The sequence below is a fragment of the Triticum aestivum genome, chromosome 1B (assembly GCF_018294505.1).
Source record: "Triticum aestivum cultivar Chinese Spring chromosome 1B, IWGSC CS RefSeq v2.1, whole genome shotgun sequence".
Taxonomy (NCBI): Eukaryota; Viridiplantae; Streptophyta; class Magnoliopsida; order Poales; family Poaceae; genus Triticum; species Triticum aestivum.
In genome coordinates this window covers 515,911,833-515,921,155 of record NC_057795.1, presented here as the reverse complement: position 1 = coordinate 515,921,155, position 9,323 = coordinate 515,911,833, and the positions used below count along the sequence as shown (strand labels likewise).

At 42.3% G+C, this 9,323-nt stretch overlaps 2 protein-coding genes across 3 annotated transcripts; one reads left to right on the top strand and one right to left on the bottom strand.

The window, feature by feature from the left end:
* The first annotated feature begins 422 nt into the window (after positions 1–422).
* Positions 423–3,130, top strand: LOC123135851 (peptidyl-prolyl cis-trans isomerase FKBP20-1). Of its 2 annotated transcripts, none has more exons than XM_044555088.1 (7): positions 423–574; positions 649–708; positions 1,269–1,400; positions 1,658–1,791; positions 1,878–1,957; positions 2,049–2,141; positions 2,609–3,130. In XM_044555088.1, the coding sequence occupies exons 3-7, from the start codon at positions 1,292–1,294 to the stop codon at positions 2,751–2,753; spliced, it is 561 nt and encodes a 186-aa protein (XP_044411023.1). In that variant the 5' UTR covers positions 423–574; positions 649–708; positions 1,269–1,291; the 3' UTR covers positions 2,754–3,130. The 2 variants fall into 2 exon arrangements, with proteins under 2 accessions (XP_044411023.1, XP_044411018.1); XM_044555083.1 differs by having other exon boundaries at positions 426–574; positions 652–708.
* A 159-nt stretch (positions 3,131–3,289) lies between these two features.
* Positions 3,290–6,967, bottom strand: LOC123135843 (probable protein S-acyltransferase 16). The gene is made up of 8 exons (XM_044555075.1): positions 6,463–6,967; positions 5,205–5,297; positions 5,024–5,125; positions 4,863–4,940; positions 4,673–4,771; positions 4,491–4,586; positions 3,495–3,636; positions 3,290–3,404 (listed from the first exon to the last, which is right to left on the bottom strand). Exons 1-7 carry the CDS (start codon positions 6,733–6,735, stop codon positions 3,496–3,498), a joined length of 882 nt encoding a protein of 293 aa, XP_044411010.1. The 5' UTR covers positions 6,736–6,967; the 3' UTR covers positions 3,290–3,404; position 3,495.
* Between the last annotated feature and the right edge of the window lie 2,356 nt (positions 6,968–9,323).

Below are 9,323 nucleotides of genomic sequence, written 5' to 3'. Positions count from 1 at the left end.
AAACACAAGATATTCAAGTTTTAAAAGTTTGGGGGTTTTTAACCTCCTTTTCTAAACATAGATATTTTAAATTGTCATCAGTATCAATATTGTATACCATGGTGGCAGCGAGATTTATCCCCAATAGCTTCTTGACTGGTTAATAAGTATAATTGAGTGTTGCCATGTAGGTCTGCCTAGTTGGGCGGCAACAATTAACATTGAAATCCAAAGCCTAGAATTCTGGAATTGACCTATCTAGTTTTCTGATATTTTTCAAAGAGAATGTTTAGTTTTTGATACTTTGCACAAAAGATATTGAGTCTATACAACATAAAAAAAAACTAAAGATTTTACATTATTTTTAATAAAGAAACAAAGGTTTTTTAATGCCCACAATTTTTTTTTTCTTTGGAAGGAGAATATTACAGTCCGTAGTAGTGACGACCGAATCGAATCGAATCGACGAAGGGCATCCTCCGGTAAAAATCACGCGAAACCATCCTCTGATTCCCCCTTCCCCTCGTCCCATCCAGATCTGTCTATCATCGTCGCTCCCTCCACTCTGAATTCCCCTCCCCTTCTCTCGGTGAAGGTACGTGCCGCCCGCATCCATCTCCCTCCTCTCGGCTCACCCTTCTAATCCCAACACCACACCCATCCGTTCAGCAGGTCCTCACCGGCGCCCCCGCTGCCACGGCTCTCTCTCCAAATCGTCGCCGATCCGAGGTAAATTCTACTTCCTTTGCCTGATTTTGTCATGGACCTGTAGTAGATTTTGTTGCCGTGGAGGCCTTTAGGTCTCCAATACTTGAGCACAGTTTCAGTTCAGGTTGTGCCATGCGGTAGTGCTTGAGGAAGATTGCAGTTGCTCTAGGTTCGGCTTTAAGCCTGTAGGTTGTTGATCTGGGAGGGGCAACACAATTAACTTTTAGGTTACATAAATGCATACTGGGAGAAGATCTAAGTAGGGCCGCCCTATCACCTATTGGAATTGTTTTGTGTAACTCAGCTGTTGGAATTGGGTTATTTGTGAGACTGGTACTGTGTTTTTCATTTTTGTTTTGATGAGAAAAACGGTTATAGAGTCTACTTGAGTATTCCTTCGGTCGCACTGCCTACCCTAAGGCTGAAACCTTTTATTTTAAAACTGGCTTCAAATTTAATTGAAAGAATTTAGATAAGTGAAGGAACTGACTATGCATTTTCAAGTGCTTGTACCCACTAGTTTGATCAAATTTGGTTTTGCTAGAGCACTCTAATAATGCCCTGTTCTTTCTTGCTTTCAGAATTTCCATTCAACAGCAAGGTCATGGCAGAAACCATTGATCTAACAGGGGATGGAGGCGTTCTTAAGACGGTGGTCAGAAAAGCAAAAGATGATGCTATAAGCCCATCTGACAGCCTTCCATTGGTTGATGGTACTGCAGTCAATACATAGCCCTCTGATCTGAGTAAAACATAGCCATAAATAATTTATTTTCTATTTGGCTGGGCGGTTGCTCAGGGTTTAAGTTATGGTACAAGTTTTTTTCTCTCAAGTGCTTCCAACGTTTTTCCATTCGGCTACTTTGCCCCCGAATCTTATGGCAATGCACTTTTCTATGCAATACAGTAAACGTTTCACTGCTTAATCTGCCATGTTGGGTTAAACATTTGCCTTTATACCTATTTGCAGTTCATTATGAAGGGACACTTGCTGAAAATGGCGAAGTTTTTGACACCACACATGAAGACAATTCTATTTTTTCATTTGAAGTTGGCCAGGGAGCTGTCATTAAAGCATGGGACATAGCCTTAAGAACTATGAAAGTATGTGAACGCTTATAATTGCTTGCTCACTTTGATAGCCTCGAAAGTTTCTTTCTAATATGGCATGGTGTATCGGCATGTTGAAGGTTGGCGAGATTGCAAAAATAACATGCAGGCCGGAATATGCGTATGGAAGTCCAGGCTCGCCGCCAGAGATACCAGCGAAGTTTGTTTGCCATTTCACCTCTTGATTGACTGAAGTTGTAAGCATCCCCAGGCCAGAAGTTTCTGTAACAAGGTTTGCTTTGTTTCTGCAGTGCAACACTCATTTTTGAGGTGGAATTAGTGGCTTGCAAGCCAAGGAAAGGTTCAAGTCTGGGCAGTGTATCTGATGAGAAAGCCAGGCTAGAGTAAGACATCTCCAAGTGTTTCCTCTTTTATATTTATTAATGCATCAAGTACCCAATAATCAGACGGTGGTCAACAAAATACTCAATGAAGCTGATCTGTGGAGGTTGGCAGTTGGCAGGGAGCTAAGGAATTGAGAACTCTGCCTCTGAATGCTCGTCCACCCCATAACATCTCTAGCCATAGCTTTTTTAATCCTCCATTTTTAAGAGTTTTTGTCCTTTTTTTTCTGTTTCATGGGGATGGTGGAGCTTTTGCTGTTTTTTTGGTCAGTAGTACTGTTAAGCCAGTTTTGGCACTTTTTTCTAATACAAAAATTAGTACCCAATAATCATGTTAAACAGCATTGGACATCATATTGGAATTAAATAATAGATTTGAGAACTACGTATCATGCCTATTATCCATTTTGTAGTACCCTTGTGATTGTTAAAAAGATACATGATTTTTGATACATAAATTTCGATAGGGAGCTTAAGAAACAGCGGGAGCTGGCAGCTGCCACCAAAGAGGAAGAGAAGAAGAAGAGGGAGGAGGCAAAGGCCGCGGCAGCGGCTCGTGTGCAAGCCAAACTTGACGCCAAGAAGGGCAAGGGAAAAGGAAAGGGCAAATAGATTACTCCCAACTGATGTATTAGTAGTTGCATTTGCTGCTGAGTGCCGACTGTTGTAACCTACTCCCTCCGTCGCATAAAAGAAAACATCTTACATTGTGGGACGAAGTAGTACGGAGTATAAATTAATCTGCACAAAGCATCAGACTGCGAGAAGATTGCTTGTTGGCTACTGTGCTTTGGGGGATGCCGTATGCTGCCCAGCACCAGCCTTACTGAAAACATTAAATAATCACAGCAAACTTCTCTTGGTTTTTACACAAGATGTGAAATGTCACCACTTCTGACGAGTCATTTTTACTGCACAGCAATGACATTTCCATGTCTGAGATAATGTAATTGCAGATGAGTGTATACAGCAAATGTGGCATTTACTTCTGAACAGGCGTGCATCTCAGTCTCTGCAAAATTTGCTTTGATATGCTTTTGCTTCCGAACACAGCATGTACATTCACTTTACAACACAAGGGTTAAACTTTTTGTGTACAAACACAGCTGAGACCGGATTATGAGCTGAGGCAGCAGTCATCTTCCTCGTACCGGAAATACGACCATCTCAAAACGGAACCCTGGAGAGGTGTAAATACTTCTGGATCCGCATGTATCTTTTCTCATATCTTACATTTGAGGGTTTTAAGAAGTATCCGCTAACCTGTTACAATCCGAAATGGCTCAGAAATTGTACACTTTGGGCACTTGAATAGGAATATCAATCCCCTTTTTCATATTAGCAACTATGTACCTCAATGTGAATGTAATGCTATCTTTTGTAAATCACATGGCGGTGTAGATGGTAAAATATCATAGGATGCACGGAACCGTAGGCCACTGCCTGTATTGACTGATACTGGGCAGAGCCAGCAGAATATGCTACGCCCAAGCACCTGTGGATAAACAATCAGAAACATCAGAACATATAACACACGATGCTTTCGAGGGTTAAGAAAGCAACCAAGCAAACACGATTATAGTTCGGGAAGCGGCACCGCGCAAGCCCGCATCATGTGTTAAACTGGCGCCACACAGGCCTGACAGCAGACCGCCTACATCCTAAGCGTAGTGCTAGGTGCTTAACTATGAATACATGCAGCAGGGACGTTGTTCAATTTAATGCACTAACTTCACCACTCTGGTTGAATGCAATGAAGGGAGGTGAACTACTACAATGACTACCTGTTTCCACAGTTTGAGTTAAAACTTTCATATAACACCCTAATGTGCAAAAAGGGCAGCCCGGTGCACGTAGCTCCCTCTTGCATAGGTCCGGAGAAGGCTCCAACCACTTTGGGTTTTTTGTACGCATTCTTTCCCTATATTTCCGCAAAAGGCTGTTTCCAGGACTCAAACCCGTGACCTCATGGTCACAAGGCCAACACCCTAACGTGCAAGACCAAAATAAAGATACATGTGAAACGCACATACCAACAGCATTGCATAACTACATGTGAGAATTTAGCAAACATTATTTAATATGGCTAGGAAGGAATTTTTTGAAATTTGTTTGAAATAATATACAAATGTGCAAACTTGTGGAGGGGTGTATATAGCAAAATCTGCTTTGGAGTCAGTATCAAAATTGTGGATATCTTTAAATGGACAATAAAGCTGTTGCCATTAACACTGTCTCTGAAAATCAACTACTCCCATTCCGCATTCATATCTTAATATGTAAAACATTTAAACAGCTCAGAAAATTGTTAGTCTTTTTCGTCGCGAATAGAAAATAGTTCCTTCTTACCGAAATAAGATTCTCATAGACACCAAGGTCATATGGATGATGATAAAGGTCTCCACCCTTTTCTGCCAACCACATTGCTCTAACTCCTTCATGGTACTGCAACCATCAATAACAAGTGTTTTTAATATTTTCTATAAAGATAGTGCTGCCCAACATCAAAAGAGAAATTTGTTGTCACAAACCTCAATTGTAGTTTTATTCTGTAATATGAGGTGGATATGCCAGCCCAAGAGCACCGACAGCGCCAGAGTTAATGGACAAAGAATGATCCCACAAATAATCTGTCCATTTGGCAAGTTTCATATTTTCGTGAGTAGTTCAGATGAACATGCAGCATGCTAGGTAACTAAAAAACAACGCAAGAGTACTTACAATCAATGTTCTAGAAGAATCACTGCTTAACTGTTCATCTTTCGGAGCACTGTGAATGACGCTCCCTACAATTAGAATCTGAGATGGCAAAATATACTTTTCAATGCTAATACCACCCCAAGAAATCATATTTGCCAAAGTAATCGAAGAAACTGAACTACCATTGAATAGAGGCTTGCAATTACAGCATACAATACAAAGACCAAGAATATCTTGTAGTTTTCGTGCCCAACACAGTTATTAATCCAAATACAGTGATGGTCCTGCACATAAAAAGTTAGTGAAAACTTGAAAGTGGAGATAAAATAGAAGGATCATCATAGAATTAGTACTAGCCAGCACCATTTTCAGAACACATCTCTTGCACACACGGCAATGGTGTGCGCGTGGGGGCTTATAGTGGCCACATTTCTGGCAATATCTCAAATCACCACCCTGCAAAAACAGTACAGATTGAGTATTTTGAGACAAGAAACTAATGAGAAGATAATTTTTGTCAGCTATCGTCACGGAACTGTACTCCAGAATAAATCAGACAATTGGATTTCCCTGCTTATTTACTCCAGAATAAATGAGACAATGGGATTTCCCTGCTTATTTACTCCCACCTCAACCTTATTCCCATGCTAAGCTAATCTCCCTTCCATTTTCCCCATTTTTGGTACAAGGCAAAATCACGTTGTACTGCCAATTCAGTAGGCTACTTGCGGACAGCAAACTCTTCCTTTAACACCACAAAGCAATTTGCTCAAGTCACCTTAGAGCTCAATTTCTAAAAGAAGCAGCGGTCCAAAAATCTTGCATTGACTACCTCAATATTCTTGTTTGTTATGCTTAAATGTTTGTAGGCCCAGCGACAGAATAAGCTACTTACATGTGATGCCTACCGTTGTAACACACCTATGCACACAAAACGAACTAATAAAGGGAAAATGGAAACTTGGACATACCATGGGAAGAGGACAAATAGCTATACTCACAGAATGCTATCTATTTATCTGCATTTAAGTATCCAACCGTCACATTCACTTTGGAAAATGCAAGATAACAAAACCTAAAACCGGAGGCTTTGCATGGTAATGCAACACGCAATAGTGCAATACCCACCAGGGCCACCACTAGAAAAAGATTAGCAACGCCAGCTGCTGAATTCAGAGTCACTTTGGTTTGCTAATAGCTTGTGCTTGTTCTGTTTAATGGCCATGGATAACACTTTGAAACTTGCGATAATTTTTTTGCTCATGATTCCAAACCCGATGGGAATTTAAAATATTATCTAGACAAACCTTCAAACTTAGACTGGATCCACACACACGGTGGAAGATTCTAAATTATCTATGTATCTATCAAGTCCCTCCTTTAACAGTCGCAACTTTGAGCTGAAATCGGCAGAATGGAACAGTTACACGCATAGATGGTCGTAAATGATCCAATCCTAGGAGGCAAATTGGCATTAAACCACATTTGCCTAACTGGGGAGGCGCGGCATTTGAAGCAAACTTGCCCAATTTCATGAGAGGAAGGGAAAATTCTGCAAGAACCGAGCACCATTCCGCTCCACAGATCCAAAACTCCCCAACAGGCAGCAGAGGGCACGCACCTTGCGCTTGACCTCGTGGACGGGGGTCTCGGCGCCCTCGACGTCGGGCAGGAAGGCGGGCGGCACCCGGCCGGGGTCCCGGGAGACGGCGGCGGCGTAGGTGGCGAGGCAGGCGGCGGCGAGGGCCGTGAAGGCGGCGGCGTTGGCGACCCCGGCGGCCGTGGCGAGGCCGAGCCAGCCGGCGACGGCGACGAAGACCGTGGTGTAGTAGACGTAGCCGATCGCGGCGAGCACCGCCAAGATGGGCAGCGTCAGGTACCCCGGCCTCCCCATCGGCGCGGGGGGCCCGCCTGCTGCGCGCCTGCCTGGCTAGGGTTCCGGCCGGAGGAGGCGGGGGGAGGCGCGCATCCTAGGGAGGAAGAGGGAGGGAGGGGGGAGGGAAGGGGAGGGTGGGTGAGTCCCGCGTGGCGTGCGGGTCGGGGAGGCGGGCGCCGAGGGAGGCGGCCGGCCCGTTTTATCGGGGGCTACTTTTATTATTATTCCGCGGGAAGCAGCGGCGGCGGTACCGGCTAGGCGGGGGAGAGAAGGAGAGGCGCAGCGGCGGGCAAAGCATGCAGGATCTGCCGGCTCGCTGCTCAGCGTGAAGAACGTGGTGCAGACAGAAAGTGGCGGATTATTGATTGTGTGCACTGTAGTCTGCAGAATCTGCGTCCTTTGCTTTGGTTGCTGTGCTCCTATTTTTCTTTTTAACACCGTACAAAAGCAAACACTCATACATACGCATCCCTATATAGAATTCATGAAAAAAATGAAGGATGGGCTCAAAGTTAACGGTGAAAATAGAAAAACGTTCGCTTGAAGGAAGACAACATCATCTCCTGGTACATTTGTCCAAATGTGCTGAAACTTTCTCAGAATACTATTGGAAACATGTAGGTAGTATTTACTGGAATTTTTCTGATTTTTTTTCAAAAAATAAAATTTTAACTAAATTTTGAATCTGCTTAGCTAAATAGCCATGATCTCCTAGGCCATTTGTCCAAATGTGCTCAAACTTTCCCAAAATGCTACTGGAAACATGTAGTATTTACTGAATTTTTTTCGGAATTTTTCAAAAATATAGAATTCTGAACTAAATATTTGCTATTGCGGACGGAGAACATTTACCAGACCAGTGCTCAAAACAACATGAATTTTTTCAACACAAACACTAGTAACATGTTTAACCATACTAGAAAGGTTAATACAATTCACACACCGAGGCATCAAAGTACTAGAGAAGGAACAACCAAAGACAATGAGATGTTGCTTCTTACTAAGTGATATTGTAGTTATAGAACACCTCCACACCAAAATATAGAAATGTAAGCCCAAGTCACCAACCACAAGCCATTTGTCCAAATTAGCACATTTGTTAGTGATAAAACAATAAGTCATGCACAACCAGTACCAAGTATTAAAACTAGTAACGCTGACATATGTACCTCTAAGAAATCACATTGAACTCATGAGGCAAATGTCCTTTCCGATCCCTCATTTTCTGGAATTGTATCATGATTTGGTCATCATGAATGCTTCTAAATATCTCTCTCACAATAGCACACCATCAAATCATTTAGCCAAACATCTGACAGTTTGTTGGGCAAATATGTCTTAATGATCTTCATTGCCGAAAATATTTGCTCAACTGATGAAGTGGCCACAGGAAGAATGAGTGTCAACTCAATGAGGCGATACACCAACTGGAAAGTTGTGTGTTTCGTTGTTTCAACCATCATCCGAGCAAGTGTGGAGACATCCCGACATCCATTAAATTCCTCACTTCTCCTAATGTTCATAAGGAATCTTGGGAGGCCTACTCTTAGCAACAACGGGTCAATTTCTGTAAAGTCTTCGTCATAAATTTCAGCAAGCTGAATAAGTTCGTCAACGTTAAACTTTGAGAGGTCGTTTGCTGGATTAAGACAAGGCATACAATCCAATAACTCGGTGGAAAATAGATTGAAACGGTGATTCATCACAGTGATAGTTGCATCAATGGCAACATTGAATATGCTAACCTTGTAATAGTGAGGTCGAGTCACTTTATTCTTAGTGCGAACAGATTGACCCATAGTTCCAACAAGATCATCCATGTTTGGCACATCAATATCATGTGTTTCACAAAAGTTCTTGGCTTGGCAGAATAAAGACTCCCACCCATTGTCCCTCATGTCCTGCAAGCTTTCTTTCACATCCAAGATCAACTGCATGGCTTCAACAATGTTTTGATTCTTTCCTTGCAAAGCTTGGGATAGATGATTAGTGTTGCTCAACAAGTTTATTAAAAACAACATGACGAACACAAATTCAAAGTATTCCATGTTTTTAAGCAAACCTCTGGCTCCACCTTGACATGTGTGTTCCCGAGCATCAACCACAACAATTCCTAGCACATCCACCACATCTTTCCACATTGTGAATATATGAAGGTTTTGAGATGTGAGCCCCAACGAGTATCTCCTGGTCTTGTTATGTTAGATTCTTGATGCAACCCGGTACCGGTTGAAATCTTTCCATTCTCCATCAAATAGCAATTTGTCTTGATGTTTGGCAATTAATGTATCTTTCCTTTTGCAAGATGAACACACTTGAGTCACTATCAAGGGAATATAGTTGAAGAAATCAACAATAGCAGAACTACATTGAGCAACATTGACAACAACCAATGTAATTGATGAGCAAAGCAATGAACATAGAATGCATACGGAGTTTCATCTCTAACCAATTTTTTGCAAGCCATTGAATCCCCCTCTCATATTTGAGCAGCATCATAACCCTGACCACGTAGCCTAGAAGGTGACAAACCATGATATTCCAACAGATGAACCAAAGCTTCTTTAATTCTAGCAGATGTACAATCTGCGATGTGCTTAATGGCA

What these genes read in the sequence shown, in the direction of transcription:
- LOC123135851 (XM_044555088.1), top strand. Translation starts at nt 1,292, where the DNA reads ATGGCAGAAACCATTGATCTAACAGGGGATGGAGGCGTTCTTAAGACG. An exon ending in CAGCCTTCCATTGGTTGATG is followed by an intron (nt 1,401 to 1,657) that starts GTACTGCAGTCA and finishes ACCTATTTGCAG; the next exon opens with TTCATTATGAAGGGACACTT. An exon ending in CCGCCAGAGATACCAGCGAA is followed by an intron (nt 1,958 to 2,048) that starts GTTTGTTTGCCA and finishes TTGTTTCTGCAG; the next exon opens with TGCAACACTCATTTTTGAGG.
- LOC123135843 (XM_044555075.1), bottom strand. Translation starts at nt 6,735, where the DNA reads ATGGGGAGGCCGGGGTACCTGACGCTGCCCATCTTGGCGGTGCTCGCC. An exon ending in TTGCAAGCCTCTATTCAATG is followed by an intron (nt 4,941 to 5,023) that starts GTAGTTCAGTTT and finishes TTGCCATCTCAG; the next exon opens with ATTCTAATTGTAGGGAGCGT. An exon ending in AGAATAAAACTACAATTGAG is followed by an intron (nt 4,587 to 4,672) that starts GTTTGTGACAAC and finishes TGATGGTTGCAG; the next exon opens with TACCATGAAGGAGTTAGAGC.